Consider the following 22,326-nt stretch of genomic DNA (forward strand, 5'->3'; position numbering starts at 1 on the left):
AAGCACAGGCATCACCCACAGCGAACCAAGGCCTGGAGGGAACTGACACCCAAAACTGGGTCTGGAGCTACACCACCACCGGCGGACAAAAACACTCAAACAAAATCAAACTACACACGCGCACAAAAAAAAAAGAGAGAAAATAAAATAAGGGATACAGTAAAGAGCCACATTGTGATAACTGACTTCAAGGTAGTTTTGAACTGTGGAGGCACCCACTTTAGAATCTAACCGGGTGATTTTTCTTTTCATCCGGTGAACAAAAACAACAAAAAAGCAAATGTCCCAGAGTTATCCCATGATGCCGCTCACTCGGTGCCTCCAAAGTAGGGTTGGGCGGTATCCAAATTTTGATACCTTTAAACTGTCTGTGTTTTCCCGGGGTATACGGTATTACCGAGAAAAAAATATTTTGTTTCAGCCTACTGTGTAACGTGCGCCTATACCGGCGGACCATGTCCAGACCTGCGCCTATGCCTCAAATGTACTATTTAAAAGCAGCATAGCGAATTGTGTGCATTGTGGTATGGATTAAGCAGCAAAGCGAATTTTGTGCATTGATGAATGGATTAAGAGATATTTCAAAGCATCACGCAACTCTTCCTTCATCTTGAAAATAGCATTCAACTGTCGTTTACACATGTCTGCGTTGAAACGCCATTTGCAGCACTATTTCACCTACTCCATCAAAAAAAAGTACACGATGAGCAGGATCATACCCTTTCAAGCATGGGAAATAAAAAAAAAAAGAAAAGAAAAAGAATCAACCAACACCCAAGTCCGTTTAGACTGCGCGATAAACCATATTCTTCAGCGCAAATGAGGCGAACCTAATTCAAATGCGTGATAGCTGCACAAGGCAAAATCATATGGGCCCACGTCATGCCATGGCGGGGGAATTAATAATCAAATGGCCTTACCTTGCTTAAAACGTTGTCTTGATCACATAACTCCTTACAATTATTCCACTTAAATCCATACGGTTTAACACACCCAACAAAGATAGCAAGCGCATTGCTAATTCCCACCAGAAACCTAACAGTTTACGCTACGATGTTTTCTTCCGTTTCTTCAGTAGATGACATTTCAAACGTTTATTACCCACATCCCAAATGTCATACCTTATATTATTTTACCTTGTTGTTACTCATGTAACCTACTCAAAACACAACTCATTGGAGAGATCTCGTGGAAGTGGAGTACCCCAGGCTATGGTGTGCCTTAGGGGACATATTAGATTTTTTTCGATTTTGCACGGTCATTTACATTATTTTAACCTTATAAGCTAACCGTACATTGATGTTGGTGATTTTTAAAATTATTTTATCAATATTACAAGGCCCCTTACGAGGCCCTCTGGTCTAACATAAAACATAATAGCATTAGGCCTACATTTGCCTAAAATATTGAAGAAAAAAACCCATCAAAACATATACTGCATTAACAACTTTTATTAACATTTTTGAAAGTGCAAATGTAAGTCAGCGAAACCTAAACGTGTATTCATTTTGATCGTGCAAATCTTAATGTACATCTAAAATTAGGTCTATTATTTTATCATTTTTAATGCGAACGTACAGCAGACCATATAGGCCTAGCTAAAATAAAATAAATAACAAACAAACAAAAACGAACAAATTGTAGGCTACAAACACAATAAACATTTGTAGCTGCACCTCAGTTCTAATCAATGTTTTTTGCCAAAAACACCAACATATCCACCTTTTCTGGCTTCAGCAAGACACGAAGGGGATGTACAACTTTGCCCGCTGTACTGAAAACCCGCTCTGACGGGCAGCTTGTGGCACAGATGCACAAGTACTTGCGGGCAACCCTTGACATCAGTGGAAATCGCCTGGTTCCTTCTTGCTTCCACCACACAAGGGGGTCTTCTTCTCCCTGGATGACAGGTTCCCGGCAATAGACAGACGTCTCTGCTTCTGCCCGCTCCACTAAACCGACCGGACGTGCCGGCGCACCGACTTTTCTTTGAAGCAGACATCCTAGAGTCATTTTTTTCTTGGGTGCGGGTTGCTGTTCTTCCTCCTCCACTCGAATGCCCACTGGTGCGGCTGCTTGGGCATTGAGTACAACCATTTCGGCCTCCAACTCTGACTTTGTCTCGGCCAAAGCAGTGTCACTCTCGTAGCCTCCGCGATACCGAGGGTCAAGGAAGGTGCATTTTCGGATGAGTTTACGCACTGAATCGCTGGCATATTTGGCCTCTAGCTTGGCAAGAATTCCGGTTCTTATGGAGTTTGTTAATTGGGCGTCATCATCTGACACGGCCAACACAGAATCCTTGCAGAGCTGGAGCATGGGTAGGATGGAGGAACTGGTGACAATTTTCCCTGGACAAAACGTCTGTGAGGTCACTGACTGGTTTCAGCGCTGCGTGGATGGATCGCAAGACATCCGTGTCCTGCCAGGTGAGCGAGAGGTTGTTCCTTCTGTCGTCAGACAGGACATGTCTGATGGCTTGTGACTGCTCGAGGATGCGATCCACCATGGCAAACTTAGAGCCCCAGCGAGTGGCGCAGTCCTGTGGATGGATGGATTTATTTATTTGTTTGTTTATTTATGTCTGAACATGCGCTGCCTGTTTAAACATTTAAACATTTTCTTTAGACACCTACTATTTAATGCCAGCTTACCGTTATGAGACTGTGCTCTGGGAGTCCCAACTCAACTTGTTTCTTTCTCAGCTCGCTCTTGTGGTGCCAGCTGTGAGAAAAGGCCCCCACGATGCTACGGCAGAGTCCGAGGGCGCGCTCAGTTTTCTGCCGTTGGTCTTGCAGAGCATTGGTGACCGCCAAGTTTAGATTGTGGCCGAAGCAGTTGAGCCACGGCCAGCGCAGGGACCTCACAGCTGCAGAGATGTTGGCAGCTTTGTCAGTAGTAATTGCTGCCAGTTTTGTGTCAAGTCCCCAGTCGTGAAGCGCGTCTTGTAGCGCAGCGGCAAGATTTTCCGCGGTGTGGCTTTCCGGCAAATACGCTGTCTGGAGGCATTTTGACACTAATTTCCACTCAGGTGAAATTGTATGTACAGTCAATGACATGTAGGACGTCATGTTGACGGACGACCACAGGTCGGTGGTGACGGAGTAGCTTTCAGCCTCAGACAACAATGACTTAACTTCTGTCTTTACCTTATTGTACATCTGAGGGATAGCTGTTTTTGAAAAGAATTTTCTCCCCGGCAGCTCATACTGGCCATCCAGCGTCTTCACCATGTTTTTGAACGAGGTTTTCTCCACCGTATGGAAAGGCATCATTTCCTTCGCGATGAATTCGGTCACGGCACCAGTGCAGGTCTTCCATCAGATGCTGTCTCTTGAGTACTTCGTTGACTTGGAGAATGCCTCCTTCAAGGTTGGTTGATGTTGTGAGGCAGCTGGCCTTGCTCCTTCGGCTTCATCTCTCTTTGGTGGGGCCGCCAAACTCAGCCTTGAAGCCGTCAATGGATGGTTTATCCGTAGGTGAGCTCTCAGATTGGAGGTGTTCCCTTCTTGCGCCGTGACCGTCTTCTTACATACTTTACACACAGCTTCATCTGTGTTTGCTGGCTCTCCCTTTTCGTTTGGTTTGAAACCAAAATACTGCCACACTGCCAATGGGTTTTTTTTTTTTTTTTTGCCACTAACTCGTTATCTTGACTTGCCATCTTTCAACCGCGGTCTCAGTCTCTTGCGAAGCTTTCTGTCAGACTCCAAATGTCACGCAGGGTTGCCATGGTAACGACATAAACAACCCTGCACGCGATGAGAACTTCTTTAGGAAATTGATAGAATTAATGAAAATACGATCACACAGTTATTCAGGATGATCTTCAATTTATTATTTTATATTATGACCTCATGTACTCCATATTTATTTAGATATTATATATATTTTTTAAAATGACAGTAATGAGACAGATACCGTTGGTACTTTTGGATACCTCGGGATACCTTCTTACCGTAATACCGCCCAACCCTACTCCAAAGTCCAAAACTACCTTTAAGTCAGTTATCACGATGTGGCTCTTTACTGTATCCCTTGTGGCTTCTGTGCTGATACAGAAAAAGTGCCATGCACAATCTTAATCAGTTAAGACACAGCTTGAGTAAGTTACTTAGGCTAAAATCATCTAAAAATATTGTGTATTTGATTATGACGTTCGTACTGGACCTGGACTGGTTGTTATTGTGCTTCAGTAACCTTATAGATGGAGGAGATCTGTAACTTCTGCCATGTCAGCATTTCTACTGCATGAACCTGATAGTAGCACGAGGAAACTCTGTGTGCTTCTCTTTCCCCACTCTCTCCTTTTCCCTTGTCTGTGTAGGACACTGGAAACCACACTGCCTTTAAAACTGTTTATTCATTTCACTGTTTTCATTATCTGTGGTTAGTTTATAAAGCTTTCCTCACCACACTGGTTAGCTGAACTGGGGGAAAAAAAAAGCTCATCCTGTCTACATTCATGTGCTCACGGTTACACAATCCTCTGCCGGTCTCCTTCCCCCCCTGAAAGCTTCTGGTATGTTCATATCATGCCTCCTGGCCACAGGCTTTTAGTTGTGCTAAACAATGTCAACACTTGAAACAATGCATCAGAAACTCTAATAGCAACTATGGTTTAGACACATGAAACACAAGGCTCCTGTTTGTTTTTACTGACAGTCTAAAATGTCTCAAATGACGATTGTTCAGGCTAAATTAAACAAAATTGCTGCACTTCATGAAATAATGATGTAGAGTAGATATAAAAAGTAAAATGTTAGGTATTTGTGATATAAAAATGAACCCAAAATTTAATGTGATATAGCAACCAGTAATTTTCAAGTGGAAAAATAAATAGAAACACATTTTAGGGAAAAACAAGAAAGAGAAAAAAAAACACAACTTAGAATAACTTGGTTACATAAGTGTGCACATACTATAACAGTGGGTCATGTGACTGTGCTCAGAATGAACCAACCAACCGTCCATCCATTATCTGTAGCCGCTTACCGTATTTTCTGGACTATAGAGCGCACCTGTATATAAGCCGCATCCGCTCTATTTAAAAAAAAAAAAAAGATATACAAGCCGCACCGGGCTATAAGCCGCAGATATCTATGTTGAAAAATTAGATATTTACTGCATGTACAGAATGATTTTGTACTGTAAATGTACATGTATGTACCTGAACAGATTCTTTCCGAACAGTGCCTTTTAACACGGCAGCAACTTTGCTGATTAAAACAGAACAGAACCAAGAGAAAATAACCGGTATTTATTTACCTTCATTTCTCCTGTGTTTGAAACCACAATTCACTTTAATCATCTTCGCTGGATTTGAAAATAATTACCAGTTAGTAATTTGTCATGCGTGTTCTATCTGCTAAAGATCTGCTAATTCTTCTTTGCATTGATTTTTCGTCTATCTTATTTTTGATTCTACTTCCGGTTAGAGCGCCCCTAGCGGTGGAAGAAAAATCCACAGAATAGCCGCACCTTTGTATAAGCCGCATGGTTCAAAACCTAGGAAAAAAGTAGCGGCTTATAGTCCAGAAAATACGGTATCCTGTGCAGGGTCGCGGGCGAGCTGGTGCCTATCTCAGCTGACTATGGGCGAGAGGTGGGGTACACCCTGGACAAGTCGCCAGGTCATTGCAGGGCTGACAAACAACCTTCACACTCTTGTTCACACCTACGGTCAATTTAGAGCCACCAATTAGCCTAACCTGCATGTCTTTGGACTGGGGGGGGGAAACCGGAGCACCCGGAGGAAACCCACGCAGACATGTGGAGTTTGCATGTTCTTACAGAAAGGCCCCCGTCGGCCACTGGGCTTGAACCCAGAACCTTCTTGCTGTAGGGTGACAGTGCTAGCCACTACATCACCGTGCCGCCCAGAATGAACCAGTCACGTTCAAAAGTAATTACTTGTATTATACAGAGCTAACAAACCCTGTATGGGATCTTGCTGTCGAGGTATCGATCAGGAGCGGGATACAGAAGCATTTCCAAAACTTTTCTCCACATCAAGAAGTGGAGAAAACGGGGCATCGCAGTGACATTACCAAGAACAGGACGTCCCTCCGAAATGGACAAGAAGAAATCTTATCAAGGAGGCCGCAAAGAAACCTACAGCAACAAAAGGAGCTGCAAGAATATCTGGCATGTGCTGGTCACTTCCTGCATGGGACAACAACCTCTCATGTTCTTCACATGTCTGGGGTAGGATGGCGAGATGGAAGCCCATTCTCACAAAAAAAACCCATCCAAGCCTACTTGAATCGCCCCAGAACCATTCGGCAAAATGTATTTTGGTCTGATGAGACCAAGGTAGAACTTTTTTGGGGGGCATAATCATTGATGAGAGATCTGTTTAGCATGCTTGAAAATGATTGTTACTTGTTTTGGCTAGTTAAATCCTTGATTTATCTTTGCTTGCATATTGCTCTCTGCTTAATGAAGGTTATTTTGACCAGTAATGTCTCTCTCTTCTTTCATAAGGTGATCTTAATGAGTGATGTAATGTTACATCATTCATTTGTTACCTTGTCCTACATAGATAGCTGAGTTTCGTCAATCACATCATCATCCAATCGTATAGCTACAACACACTCTTGAATGTGAATATATACTCATGTATATACTGAACAGCTGTGTCATTGACTGTTGCTCCCAGCCATATCCATGAGGCACAGGTCTACATTCGTAGATCGTATTTTGTCAACTCGACCTCCTTCAGTACAGACGAAAAACCTAACAATCTTAAGATATGTCTGGTGAAAAAGCCTAGACTGATTATCCTCTCACAATTAAATGGATCTAACCTGCGGTTAGGCAGTTGAACCTACTTCTTTTAGACAGCTGAAGATGAATAAAAATCTCACCTTCCAGCATGATAACGACCCAAAGCACAAATCCTAGGCAACAAAGAAATCACTTCAGAAGATGATTAGTGTTTTGGAATGGCCCAGTCCAAGTCCAAATCTAAGGTGGGGTTTACATTAGACCGTATCAGTGGATCATCAGATTAACGTTTTTAAAACGATTCGCGTGCACACAGCAACGCCAATACACGGATACGCTCGGCTCCGCAGGCATCCTGCGCTCCAAATCACTCCGCCCTGAACAGCGAGTGCCCTCTGGAGGGTGCGCACTCCGGCCCTGCGCAGCTCACAGAGCGCGCGAGTGGAGCGCACGAGCAGTGATTCGGGACTGAGCCGCTGTGTGTGATCCAGTGCATGTCGGGCATGCGCGTCACTTACCACTTGCAAGTGGAAGGATGGCAAGCCTAAAGACAGTCATAACTACACAATGGGCAGTATTTGCATCAGTATTTTCATGCTTTTATACTCTTTAATGAAAGGTGATGCAAGGCGGAAGTCCGCGCCGTTTTTCAGCAGTCGCGTCACATGACCAACGCCAGCGAATCAGGAAGGTGGATGTCACAGTGACGTTGTCCAATGACGATGCCAGCTAGAGCTCAGCACAGCGTATCCGCGTATTCTCAATGTTTACACAGCACCGGACCAGACACGATCTGGATTGAATACGTGGACCCTGGCGGATTCCCGTTTCCCGGCATTTCCAGGCGTTTTAATGTAAACGGACAGTGCATCCGCGAAGAAAACGAGACAGATACGGTCTAATGTAAACTTGGTCTAAGTCCTATTGAAAACCTATAGAATGACTTGAAGAGGGCTGTGTGCAGGAGATCCCCTCGCAATTAGATGGATCTGGAACATTTTTTTTTAAAGGAAGAGTTGAATAAAATTGCCTCATCAAGATGGTAGAATCTAGTGGTTAGCGCTGTTGCCTCACAGCAAGAAGGTCCGGGTTCGAGCCCCGGGGCCGGCCAGGGCCTTTCTGTGCGGAGTTTGCATGTTCTCCCCGTGTCCGCGTGGGTTTCCTCCAGGTGCTCCGGTTTCCCCCACAGTCCAAAGACATGCAGGTTAGGTTAACTGGTGACTCTAAATTGAGCGTAGGTGTGAATGTGAGTGTGAATGGTTGTCTGTGTCTATGTGTCAGTCCTGTGATGACCTGGCGACTTGTCCAGGGTGTACCCCGCCTTTCGCCTGTAGGCAAGCTGGAGCCTATCCCAGCTGACTGCGACCCTGTAGAACAGGATAAAGCAGCTAGAGATGATGAAATGAGAAGATGGTAGAATCCTACCCCAAAAAGACTGAATGCTGTATTGCAAGCAAAACTTCAAGTTTGTTGGTTATCACATTAAAGATGTACAACGATCTGAAATTATTTATCTTGGCTTCATTTTCTGTCTAAATAAAGCAACCAGCTCATTACTCTTCACTGAAGGTGTATTTCAATATAAGGCAGCATTAAATGCCCAATAGCTTGTTTTCATTGCCTTGTTCCGCTTTTTAATTGTCTGGGGTCTGATACCCCTTTTCCACCAAATCAGTTCCAGGGCTGGTTCAGGGCTGGTGCTGGTTCACAACTTGTTCAACTTGCGAGCCAGCTGAGAACCAGTTTGCTTTTCCATAGCTCGTGGTGCTAAGGGGAGCCACGTCATTACGTTGCTGTATACGTCAGTTACGTCACTACGTTTGCATAAACCTTGGCGCGAATATCGAAGCAAAAACAACACTGAAACAGCAGCAGCAACAACAACAATAATAATGGATGACTTCGCGTTTGTACAGCTGCTGCTTCTCGTTGCTTAAAAATGGCGATCTTTCGCGATCTTATTGTTGTTGGTCTTAACAACTCCGCCCCCCCTGCTGACGTAAGCGGTTCTTTCCTCTGGCCCAGCAGAGAGTTGGTGCTAGCCTGGAACCGGTTTTTCTGGCCCCAGAGCCGGTTCTTTGTCAGTGGAAACAGAAAACCCGGTTCCAAACTAAGCACTGGCCCCGAACCAGCCCTGGAACTGCTTTGGTGGAAAAGGGGCATGAGAGTATTTTCTGGCACTCCAATGACTTTAGCATGCTATGATTTTGTTGTCAGTTTCAACAAATCTAAGCAGTATCTTCAAAGTCATATGACTTTTTTTTAATTCAGCACAAGTTTAGCTACAATAATATCCATGTAGTATGTATGTCATGATTGTACTTAAAAAACAAAACAAAAAAACAGATAAATTAAGATGTTGTAAAAAGCAGTTTTAGAACTGTTTTGGAATGTGTGGAAAAAACAAGACCTTACCCATTCTGTTGAACCATTTTGGTCACTTGGAGTGATTTCTGTTTAGCCTTAGGAATGTATCAAGCACAAAAACTTGAATCTGCTCCATTGATTTGGACAATTATCTGGCTATCAAAAAATGTGTCCTATTGTTTTGGAATAAAGGGTTGGCAGTGGGAGGGGTATTCAATGAGCTGGCTAAAAATTTCCATTCATTCAGTGAGAAGAGTGAAAACCCCTCCCACAGCCAACTCTTAATCCCATCAGGTCAAGTCACAATAGGTAAGGTAAATGTTGTTTTTGTTTTTTTTCCCCAACCCCCCACACTCCAACACAGTTCTAAAACTTTTTTTTTACAGCTTCATTCATCTGCTATTTAACTCTATTCAGTGTCTTGAAATTAACTCTTGTACTATTTTACTCAGTTCAGAGCCACAACCGTCTGTTACACAATTACTCTAATTTTGCTCCAACTCCAAATTTTACACTCTAAACTCAAAATAGAGCAAAATTAACTTTTTGAGGAAAATACTTTTAACTCTGTAAAAAAAAAATTGCTCAGTCATTTTTCCTGTGTATGCACTACAGCGTACACATATCAACCGATCTGCTCATAATAAATAGAAGAAATATTTAAACTTACTCGAGTTGATCTTTGGCTGAATCGAGTTGAAATTTAAAAGGGGGGGGGGTTGCACCATTCATCATTTGTCGCAGTTCTCAAGATTGAACCGAGTCGCTGTCCTGAATCATGAATTGATTCTCTGTCCTGAAATTGAATCACGGTCCTGAATCCTGAAATGAATCGTGAATTGAATCGCTGTCCTGAATCATCCGAAGCGCATAACAATCCGCGTGCCATCTTGCAACAAGTTTTACCTCCAAATAGCCCAAACTATGTCTGATACATTTTTATCCTGTTTACGGTGACTGTTCAAACCACGAAAAAGAAACCAGTCGAAGCCGAAAGAGTGAAAGTGATTATCATGCCGTTACCATGTGAATAGTCTTTTATGAATGCGTAATTGCGCGCTCAGCCCTCTGACTCCGGTGTGACTGAGTAAGGTGACAAGTTTTATGTTTTAGATAATTTAAAAATATTATTTCTCAGTGGGCACATAGGAACTTTTATACTTTTTCTGTCAATATGTTTATCATTCTTGCATGATGGATAAACTCGCAAAGATTATTTATCTCAATACATGACCTACTCATTCTAAACCTTTGACCCCAAAGGGTTAAAGTGCAGGACAATAAGTGGGACACAGTAAGCAGAAGGCGGAGGGTGTCTGAGCTCAGAGTTCTTCCCTGGCTTGGGCCACAAGCTCACAGAGGCGTCTCTGATGAGCTCTAATGAGGCTGCAAATGAGTTTGGCTCCAGAACACAGCTCCCCCGATGTGTGGAAGATAAGATTACAAAAGATAAGGCAAATAAAAGCATGTCTGTAATTGTGCTTTCCTCTAGACATTTGCTGATAATTCCTTTGTTCCAATTTCAACAGGAAATTTAGATTTATTTATAACTGATTTCGGGTTTTGTTTGTGCATTTGCTACATATAGGTAATGGAATGGTCTACATCGTAATATTCTTACAAATGTCCAGATAAGTAATGAATGTGACTGAATTGTGAAAGCACTTACCATTTAATTTATGGCTATAAACAAGATTATTCAAAGTGGTTTTGTTTCATAGCGACGTTTTAACTTGCCAGCTTTGACCTGCGCCACAAACACTGACCCGTAGCAAAATAAACTCTCATTTCCTTGTCTATAAAAATTGTTTGTGTTGGCTGCGTTTCAGTTTGCCAGTTAGACGAGCGGGTAAATAAATTGAAAACCCTGTGAAAACGCTATTTTCTGACTTAAATGTAACAAGCCCTCTAGCTCGTCTCTGGTCTGATGAGCTGCCTTCAGCTAAAGAATTGATAAATGTGTGTGATTGGATGGATCTGCTACAGATGTGGTACTGGTACATGTTTAGAAAACTAGAGTCGCTGAAATTTCTTACACAATATCCAAGTGCCTTGTTTGCAAGTTTGTTTACACTTACTGTTTGTATAGAGACAAGAAACCTCCCCCTCGATAGAGTTCCATTCAGTTTTTTTGATTCTTTGCACTGTTCTGTGTTTACTGTATGTAGGTTATTTGTGAACGTCTGTCTTTTTTTTTTTACCACTACTGTCATGCTGCAATTTACCTTTATATCAATACAGTATGTGTCGATCTATCAATCATTGCTGAACTTTGGCCAGTTTTCTTTTTTTAAATGTATCAGGTCGACTACGCCGCCTTTTCAGCTCCTCTGTTCGGTCTGCTGAAGTATTTTTCTTGGTCCACATTGGGCCTCTGGTACATTATGTGGACACCTGACCATGACACCCATATGTGGTTCATTCCCAAACTGTTGCCACAAAGTTGGAAACGCACAATTGTGTAGAATTGTCTTTGCATGCTGTAGTGTTACAAATTCTCTTCACTGGCGCTAAGGAGCCCAAACCTGTTGCAGTATGATAATGCCCCTGTGTACAAAGCGAGTTCCACGAAGACATCTCATCTCATTATCTGTAGCCGCTTTATCCTTCTGCAGGGTCGCAGGCAAGCTGGAGCCTATCCCAGCTGACTACGGGCGAAAGGCGGGGTACACCCTGGACAAGTCGCCAGGTCATCACAGGGCTGACACATAGACACAGACAACCATTCACACTCACATTCACACCTACGGTCAATTTAGAGTCACCAGTTAACCTAACCTGCATGTCTTTGGACTGTGGGGGAAACCGGAGCACCCGGAGGAAACCCACGCGGACACGGGGAGAACATGCAAACTCCACACAGAAAGGCCCTCGCCGGCCCCGGGGCTCGAACCCGGACCTTCTTGCTGTGAGGCGACAGCGCTAACCACTACACCACCGTGCCGCCCCTCCACGAAGACATGGTTTGCTAAATTTAGAGTGGAAGAACTCGAGTGGCCTGAACACCTTTGGGATGAATTGGACCACTACAGCAGTGTCTGACCTCACTAATGCTCTTGTGGCTGAATGAGCAAATCCCCACAATCATGCTCCAAAATCAAGTGGAAAGCCTTCCGAGAAGAAAGAGAAAAATGGAAGTGGTGGTTGTTGTTATTACAGCAAAGCGGGACTGAATCTGGTATGGGATGTTTTAAAAAGAGAGAACATCATACAGGTGTGATGATCAGGTGTCCCAAATGTGTGTTATATAATGATGTATTTTTAAAATATAGCAAGTTACTCAGCCTTGTGTGGGATTTTGTGTGTCCCTTTCCTAAATACAGTCTCGTAGCGTGGATAAACAGCATGCTGTGATCAACTATGACCCAACCACGGACGAGCACCTTGTGAAAGACCTTGGCAGTCTTAATGGGGTGAGTTCAGAGTGGATCATCTTATTTTGAAGCAGCTGCTTCTACCTACACCTTTTGCACACGTATGTTGTCAGTTGTTAGAATTTTGGAAAGTGTAAATGGACAAATGATAAATTAATTAGCTGAGCCATCAAATAAGTAGAAACTTCAGTGTACTTGCCCAGTCCGGTATTTTGACTGGCTGGAAGCCTAACTGCCAAGAATAAAAGTGGTAGCGGATATAATGTAATAACGTACGGCCAGCTAGTTAGCCGTAAGCGCATAAAGTAAGTTTCTTGAATAGCACATTGTATTTTTGATCTTCACAAAATGTCAGCAAGATGTTGGAAATATTTTGACTGAGCTGTGGTGTTCTCATCAGTTCGTCTAAAAGATATTCAACTCTGGCTAGCAGAGGTGGGACAAAGTCACTAATGTGCAAGTCACAAGTAAGTCTCAAGTCCTACCACTCAAGTCCGAGTCAAGTCACAAGTCAAGGCACTTTTGACCAAGTCAAGTCCAAGTCCTACCCAAGCCAAGTCGAGTCCAAGTCTCATTTTTTTCCAAGTCCCTAACAAGTCACCATTTATTCTACAGGCAATCAACACATTTTTGATCACAAATGTATTACCTCTCCACACTGCAGTGTATGTCCTCCTTTTCCAGTCACCTTGGATAAAAATGTCTGCTAAATGTAATGTAATGTCAATGATTCATAGAGTCAGCACAAGTAACTACAGTACACCCATTCTTTTCCATTTTAAAATGTTTTAGAGCTTGTGCCCCAAGACAATCAAAGAATCTCAGAGGAGACAATGATTAGTTAGTTAACGTTAGTAAAGCATCCTAAATTTTCAGTGAGTTTAGTTTGAGTGAGTCAGTGTACATTTGAGGCTAAGGGTGTGAGAATGAAAGTATAACCATTTCCTTAAAATTTTTATTGGAAAATTAGTGAGAAATTTAAACAAAACTAGTACTGGTACTGTGTAACAAAAATCATTTTCTTTTCATTTCATTCATGTCATTTTTCACATAATGCTTTTCATGTGCATTTTAAGACATGAAACTCAAAGTCCAAGCTAACAGATGATCTGTGTACTTTTAGAATCAAAGAATGGTTTTCCTTCTGAAGTTAGGCACTGTCCCAACATACAACATGACATGCCTTTAACGCAATACAACGTGACTTGAGTACGTTTGTGTGTGTGAGAGAGAGACCAACTATTCTACAGAAACCATTGTGCATTCACGCTTAATTCCCACTGACAGAGAACATACAAACAGGCTCTCCTGTGGCAAAGAATGCCCATTTCCTATCCAAATGAATTTAGCTAATTAAGCCTTTCTTTGAACATCATATCATTGTGAGCTGACTATGTGTGAGAGAACTGTGTGTGCATGTACCATGTCACCACAGTGGCAAATATCTTTGTGACAAGGTGTCCGTGTGCGTGAGAGAGAGAGAGAGAGAGAGGGATATGAGTTAGGTGATGCTGTAGTGCCTTGCTCTGTGTGTGTGTTTGAAAAGCTCAAGCAGAGTTACATTTGCAAAAGATCAACCTGGACAATAGTGTGTCAGACATTTTGGCTCGGTGAGGGCGCAGTATGATGCCCCCATGGCTGAAGACACGTTCAACTGGAGGCTGGAATAGCCAGTACTCTCATGGCCACAGGGAACAATGCTGGGAGGGTACATTTGTTCATTGCCCAAAAGTGCAGAGCATTTTGTCCATCGCATTTATCTAAGTAAACACTTAGCTGAGTGGAAGGGTTGTCCATCAAATTCTTCTTTGGTAGCTTGCGGTATGCCGCAAACAGTCCCCCCTTTTCAAGAACACTGGCATGGTCTTCGGGAGCTTCATCTGCTGGATGAGGCTGGTAGGCACTGGCATCCGTTAGGATAAGGTCTGAAAAATATGTGAAATATTTGCAAGATTGTTGAGTGGTTTTAGAGCTGCAATTCATTAAAGGTAGAGTATGTAGGCTTGTGGCCAGACTAGGCACTGCAACTATGCTGCCCATTCCCAAATTTGAGCTTGTCATGAATATTTACTAAGTAATAAACTAATATTTATTGGTCTGACCAAAGTACAGTAAGTTTTGCAGCTAAAGATGTCTATTACTGGAAATCCCAAACCGCGGACACAGAGAAGATCCACCTTTTTCATGTATGAAAAGTGTCATTTTCCCAGTCATAATGAATACCTAGAAATTGGTGGTGGTGATAAATACTCATGACATTTGTGATTGGGCAGGATACATTCTGGAAGTAAACTACTAAAAAAATTACATACTCTACCTTTAAACAGTTACATGATTATTGATAAACACTGAACCATTGTTTTACCTTTAACGTTTTCTGCTACCTCCTCCTTAACATACTCTGGGACCATCAAATGGGGCTGTACCCACTGCAGTGAGAAGGCTGGATCAAGAGCAGCAGCTTTGAGATACACCGGATCCGAAAACGGTGCTGGAGTTCCATCTGTATTGGTTTCCATCTGGACATTAATGAAGATTCCTTGAAATCTTCTCTTCAAAGACATTTGCAGTGCCTTAGCCAGGCCCTTCAGGTGACCAGCCTGTTTCAGTGTCTCCAAATGATGGTTCAGTGCAAGGACAGAGGGTACAACAAAGCTTATTGTTACCACATTCTCTCCCTGGGTCATATTTGTGGCTTCTTGAAATGGTGTCAGGATGTTGCATAGCTCATTCAACAAAGCCCACTCCCTTGGTGAGAACAGCAGCTCGTTGTGTCCGACTTGTTGCAGTACACGGCTCAACTTTGTGGCATCACACTGGAGGACCGCGCTAACCTGTCTGAGTCGAGAGTTCCATCTTGTAGTCACTGCTGCTGGGATGCCCCTCTGCTCCCCAAACTCATCCTCAAACGCATCTTTGAAGGTAGTGCTGGTGTGCAGCAGCGAACTCAACTTTGTGAGCTTCGAAAGAGTTGGTGCAAGTGCTCTGGTTTCCTTTAAACCATCATTCACGACAAGTTGTAGAGAGTGCGCAAAACATTGGAGGCGCGTCTGTTTTGCCAATGCGACGTTCACTACTTCCATCTCTTCTGTGGACAGGTCATTCCAAAGCTCAGGATCATCCACGTCTTCATCCTCCATATCTTCAGCCTCAGTTGGGAAGCAGACAGTGAACGCTTTTTTCATGTTTGCAGCATTATCAGACAGAATGAAATCCAATTTGTGTTTGATATTGTACTCGTTGCAAATGCTTTCAAAAAGTTCGCAAATGCGTTCAGCAGTATGCTGGCCTTTGAAGCGGTCGCATGACAGCAGACTGGACCTCAGTTGCACCTCTTGTTGTTCTTGATACACGTAGTGGACTGTCACACCAAGGAACCCCCTCATTTTCCTGTCTGACCAAATGTCTATTGTGACTGATAGGTGATCTACCTTCTCAGGTTGTTCCTTCAGCCTGTTTTGGCATTCAGCAGCCAGGTTAACCACCTTGTTGGTCAGTGTTCTTCTGCAAACAGGTTTGTATTTGTTGTCAGCCACTGACAAAAAATTCCGGAAATATCTGTTCTCCACTACTGAGAGAGGGATGTTGCATCCAATGACCAAATCTGTTAGTATTGAATTTGTGATGGCTTTTTGTTGTGGGTGGGTAGTAGGGGTGGGTATTGGCAAAGAAGTCACGATTCAATTCGAATCACGATTCACATGCTACGATGCGATACTATCACGATGCATCACGATTCTTGAATTATTGCGATGCATTGCGATATATTCAACATACTTCAGTGAAAATGTAAAAAAAAAATAGAGCATAATTACCAGTGGCTGTGTACGATCTGGATAGTGTCTCCAATTGATGCATAACTTAGAGCAACTCAGTTCATAACTGAATTTAATGAAACGACTTTGGAGGTAGTTGCCATTAAAACAAATACTGTTTCCATACTTAACGAGTGGACACACTAATGACAAAAATTGCATAGGATTTATAAAACTAAAAATAATAAAAGAAAACTAATAGCAGCAGTTTTCAATTTCTTTGCAGCACCTGCAGTATGGGAGGACAAGGCAATAATAAATATCAAAATATATATACTATATTACTCAGTACATTAAATTATCATCATCATCATTATTATATTATTTGTTACATTACTTTACATTATATTTAAATGCCTTATGCATTTATAGTTTGTGGAGCATCCTCAAATTAGGAAACAATACACTCATTTAGCATATTTCTTTTAGCATGTTGTAGTACCGCAGCAATGTCAGACTCGGTGAGTGTGCAGATGTCCTTCTCAGATTTACGTATTTCTGCAGACAGGAGTGCAGCGTGGATGGCAGGCTGTTGCTCTAAAAAGCGCTCAAGCATGTCGTGCGCGCTGTTCCAGCGAGATTTGTAAACAGAGTTGCAGTCGCATATGATGTCTATGCAGAATGTCTAGGTCGCAGTAGCCCGCCGCCGGAAATGCCACTGGCATGAAGGCAGCGGGCGTCAAAGACTCCACGGCGACATCTACAGGACTGGAAGTTGTATTCTACTTGTTTTTGGCTGATGTTCGCCAACCATTCATACAATTTTATTTATTCATTTTTTAAAATTAATAATCGATATTTGGCGTCAAGAATCGATGCAGTATATCGTGAAAGTTAGTATCGCGATGCATTGTCATGACGATTATTTTGCACACCCCTAGTGGGTAGCATTGTACTGTGCATCTTTTGCAGTAAGGAATCCAGAAATGGACGGCCGCTCTGTCTCACTTGGGATGATCTTGTTCTTCAGATATTCTGCAAATCTTCAGATATTCTGCAAATCTGAACATATTTGTTTATACACAGTATAATGTTTAATACAAGCCAGCCAGGATGTTTCCTTAAGCAGTTTAGCTAGACCACAATGCATTCACTAAACACTCGCTAAAATACCGGTAGCCTCAGTAAACACAGAACGTTGTGATGATGTAGCCAGAATCAGAGTCCTCTAGGGCTCTGGCCAGAATGTGAGAATGAAACCCTGGCAACATTCTAGAGAGCCGTATAATAAAGTAGAATAAACAGTTGTGAATTTCAGAATGTTCAGCGGAATCCTCCAGATCCAAGTTGCGTGCTTTTGGCGAATTTGGTTTCTCACCAGAGACTAATAAATGCACTGGTAAAGCCATGCTATAGAGGCATTGTGTGCCCTGTCGTTTGGGTAAGACTGTGGGATAATGCTTCGCGTCGGAGTAGGCTACACTCCAATCTGTCGGGATGTACTGCGCTATAAAACATCAGCTGAGCTTACATTTTACATAGCCCAAATGGCCCATTATTCACATTGCCTACATGACACCAGAGAGAGGAAGAGAATAGAATTGAATGTCTCTGACACGTAATCCCAGCACTAATAACACACATCGCACAGCGTCCACGACTTGGTGCAGTACGTAGCAAACAGTTAAACGCCTGGTTTAACTTGCATTGCTAGTCATCTCGTCTCAGTGGTTTAAATGCCTTTCATGACGAGCACTGACTTTCCCATTGCAAAGAGCGAACTTCTGTTTTACATACTTAGTTTGCAGCCTGGGTAACTGTTTATTTGATTCACGTTTTATCCTTTGCTGTCCGGTTCTTATCATAAGTCTGTGTCGTTCTGACCAGAGCCTTTATAACAATCTTGTAAACGTTCTCTGCTCTGACCAAATCACCACCTTCTGGCTATGCCTTCCCAATGTGTGTTAACTGGTAGCCTAGCCCACATAATCTAACACTAGACTGAACACAAAAGCAATCCAATAAAAAATCTACTTCACTATTTTATATTCAGCAAAACAAATCCTTGACAGCGTTAATATATTAACACATTCCACTTCTAGCCACCAACTAGCCTGTACAGATTCTTGCTAGCTGTAGCCTAGCTTTGTTACTTACTTTTCCTTATGCAGCCTCAGGTGACGAACGAAGTTTGATGTGGTTGACTGGCTGTCCGAAATTGTGGCTCCACATGTTCTGCATGTAGCAATGTGTTTGCCATCTGTATTGGAGTATTCTTTAAATCCAAAGGAAATTACGCGGGGAATCATGTTTTTATCCGTCCGTTCATCATTCAGCGTCCTCGTTGCCCATCACCGTTTGGTTTTTCATTTGAACCAGTTGAAGTGCTTGAGTGACACCTAGTGCTAGTGGATTGAGCTGCCGTAGCCTAGGACAAGGAGCTACACCGCATTCAAGTAATAACTAGTGTACTTGGATTCAAAATCGAGGGGGGAAAAAAAAAGAATATTTATACCTGATATGCCAAGTCATTGCAAGCTAAAACTGTCAAGTCCAAGTCAAGTCTCGAGTCAACAGCGTGCAAGTCCGAGTCGAGTTGCAAGTCATTCCTCATCTAGGGATTTCAAGTCTCAAGTCATCAAAATGGTGACTCGAGTCTGACTCGAGTCCAAGTCACATGACTCGAGTCCACATGTCTGCTGGCTAGCATCTTTATTTTCCCTTGGTATGTTTAACCCTGGGGGCAGCACGGTGGTGTAGTGGTTAGAGCTGTCGCCTCACAGCAAGAAGGTCCGGGTTCGAGCCCCGTGGCCGGCGAGGGCCTTTCTGTGTGGAGTTTGCATGTTCTCCCCGTGTCCGCGTGGGTTTCCTCCGGGTGCTCCGGTTTCCCCCACAGTCCAAAGACATGCAGGTTAGGTTAACTGGTGACTCTAATGGCCCTTTTCCACTACCCTTTTTCAGCTCACTTCAGCTCGCTTCAGCTCACTTCAGCCCGACACGGCTCGCGTTTCGACTACCAAAAACCAGCACGACTCAGCTCGTTTCAGCCCTGCTTAGCCCCTAAAACTCGCACCGTTTTGGAGTAGGGCTGAAGCGAGCCAAACCGTGCCGACTGAGGTTGGGGGCGTGAGCAGACACTCCCCTGTGCACTGATTGGTGAGGAGGCGTGTCCTCACATGCCCACACACGCCCCGCGAGCGCGCTGGGATCTGTAAACACCGCAAACCCGGAAGAAGAATAATTACGAATTACGAGAATTTCTGAAGCCTTATGCGCCTCGCCTCATCTATACGCTCTTGCCAGTATCTGTCCGCGTTGTCGGTGACAACAAGCCACAGCACCAAGACCAGCAACACTAACGACTCCATGTCCTCCATGTTTATTGTTTACTACCGCTTAAAAGCTCACTGAATCAGTGACATCGTGGACGAGTTCGCGGAGCGCAAGGCTCGTCGTATGCCCTTCAAATAATGCGCGCAGTAGGCTATTGATGTTTTATTATGAGCCATGTACAGTATGTCGCCTAATGTTTTTTTTGTTTCTGAGTTACATGTTCGTCTGAAGGACTTGATGTACAAACTAACATAGTTGCACCCCGTAGTGTTGAAATTGGTAAACACAGTGCATTCAGTGAGGTTTGCACCGCCCTCCTTTTATTTCTGACTCTTCCTGTCACCACTCTGAGCGCTCATTCGTATGCCCTTCAAATAATGTGCGCAGTATAGGCTATTGATGTTTTATTATGAGCCATGTACAGTATCCTAATGTTTTTTGTTTCTGAGTTACTTGTTCGTTTGAAGGACTTGATGTACTAAATAACATAGTTGCACCCGGTAGTGTTGAAATTGGTAAACACCGCAGTTGCGGACATTTTGTAGCCTAAAATTATGTTATGATAAGCTTTAATAAAGGGCCCGGTCATTTGCCCCGCCCCCGGCCCGGCTCTGACTTGTTCCGCCACTGTCACTGATGTCACTGTTTGCGCTGCTTAACGACATCACGTGACGTCCACCCACTTTCACTAACTCCACCCAATGTGTCCACCCACTTCCAGCCAGCACGGTTCAGCGCGGTTGTAGTCGAAATGCAACTCCAACAGCCCCGCTCAGCCCGACTCAGCTCGACTCGGCACGGCTCAGCCGCGTTTGTAGTGGAAAAGCGGCATAAATTGACCGTAGGTGTGAATGTGAGTGTGAATGGTTGTCTGTGTCTATGTGTCAGCCCTGTGATGACCTGGCGACTTGTCCAGGGTGTACCCCGCCTTTCGCCCGTAGTCAGCTGGGATAGGCTCCAGCTTGCCTGCGACCCTGTAGAACAGGATAAAGCGGCTACAGATAATGAGATGAGATGTTTAACCCTGGGGTGACTGCTTGTTGTGCTAGCGGATCAGTTAGCAATATAAAAGCTTTGTCCTGCAGTTTATTTTGCCCTGTTTTATCATCCGTGCCTGCTAATTGATCTTGCTCAGAAAAATTGTTCTTTCAACAGCCCTTTAGCTGATGTGTGTAGTGCAGCAGGTTGCAGGATTTGGAAGTATGCGTTATAGTTACAGTATCAAGGAGCGTCACGTCACCTTGAAATGCGTTAAATTTAAGCATACATTTCAAAGTCGTTTTGTGAAAGTTAGTTCTTTTTTTTTTCTCACGGTGTTGAACCTGCTTGTCCTTGGGACTGCTAAGGCCAAAAAAAAAAACTACACACACTCTTGCCTGTGCTATTGAGTTTAACAGTTTACTTAGTCACGTTGTAGGCAGTAGTTTATCTATGTGCCTAAAGTAGCTCGTTATTAATTGATTTAGTGTTGAATGATTGTGATTAATAGTGACCAGTTGTCAGATTTCTTAAGTGTCTTTCAGCATCTGTAATACTTAGTATGTGTCATCACATGTGTGGAATGTTTCCATGTCCTGTTTGTCTGAAACAGGTGTCTGGAGTGTTTGTGATCAAAACGTTGTTGCCAGAATTTTCATTCATGCACACAACCAGGTGACTGAGCCAAAGAAATGATCACCCTGATAACAGGACATTTGAAGCTGCCCTTGAAGTCATGCTGAGCTCAAGGTTTTTTTTTTTTTTTTCATGACTGTTCAAAAAATGACCTAGCATATGTTTATAATAAATATATAATTTGATTTCAATTTGGGGGGCAGCCATGGCCTGAAGGTTAGAGAAGCAGCCTTGGGCCCAAAGGGTTGCCGGTTCGATTCCAGGGACTGGTAGGAAAAATGTGAGGGGTGTTGAGTGAATGAACAGCACTTTTTCTCCTCCTTCTGTATCATGGCTGAAGTGCCCTTGAGCAAGGCACCCAAGCCCCAACTGCTTCCCGGGTGCTGTAGTATAGCTGCCCACTGCTCTGGGCATGTGTGTGTGCTCATTGCTCACTTGTGTGTGTTCACTGCTTCAGATGGGTTAAATGCAGAGGAGGAATTTCACTGTGCTTGAGTGTACATGTGACAAAGGCTTCTATTTACAGCTTAATAACTTTTCAGTTATTTTAAATACCATTTTCAAAATATTTAAATATCAAAATTTGGTTATATAACCCACCTTTAGATACATGTGCTTTTTAATGATTTATATTAAATACAAACTAAACATTTAACTATGTTTAAATCTAGTTTCTTTTACTGCTTCTGCATATTTTTTATTTATTTATTTATTAAACCATTGGATGAATGGCGCCATTCACCAGAGATGTGTCAATGGTCAGGTGTGTGTTCTGTAACAGACAAAGTAGAATGTACCTGTAACACTTCTTTTTTGTTGATATTCTCCTAGAACATGAAGAAAGTTTTCATGTTCAGCACCATTGTAGCAATAGGACCGCGAGCTCCTTTCTGACTGTTTATTATTTAACTGCCACGGTGTTATTAATAATAAAAAATAATATATTCAATTTATATAGCGCCTTTCTCAAAACCCAAGGTCGCTTTACAATAATAGGCAGAAAAAAAAAAGAAAGTCCACCAAATAGAGGTCAGGACATCATTCCAGTGGTGTAGCAGCCACAGTCCCACCAAAAGGTGCACAAAAACAAGTCCCACATCTCCAGCACAGCCGTCGTGACGCCGCCAGCAACATCGCTCGAACACCACGCCATG

At 43.0% G+C, this 22,326-nt stretch overlaps 1 protein-coding gene across 3 annotated transcripts in view; it reads left to right on the forward strand.

The window, feature by feature from the left end:
- Window positions 1-22,326, forward strand: part of cep170ba (centrosomal protein 170Ba) — a 71,105-nt gene that overhangs the window by 6,176 nt on the left and 42,603 nt on the right. For all 3 annotated transcript variants that reach the window (XM_060933975.1, XM_060933977.1, XM_060933976.1), the window contains exon 3: window positions 12,420-12,509. In XM_060933975.1, coding sequence (XP_060789958.1) covers window positions 12,420-12,509 — 90 coding nt within the window. The remainder of the gene's footprint in view (window positions 1-12,419; window positions 12,510-22,326) is intronic.

This window comes from Neoarius graeffei, chromosome 11, assembly GCF_027579695.1.
Source record: "Neoarius graeffei isolate fNeoGra1 chromosome 11, fNeoGra1.pri, whole genome shotgun sequence".
NCBI classification, from domain to species: domain Eukaryota; kingdom Metazoa; phylum Chordata; class Actinopteri; order Siluriformes; family Ariidae; genus Neoarius; species Neoarius graeffei.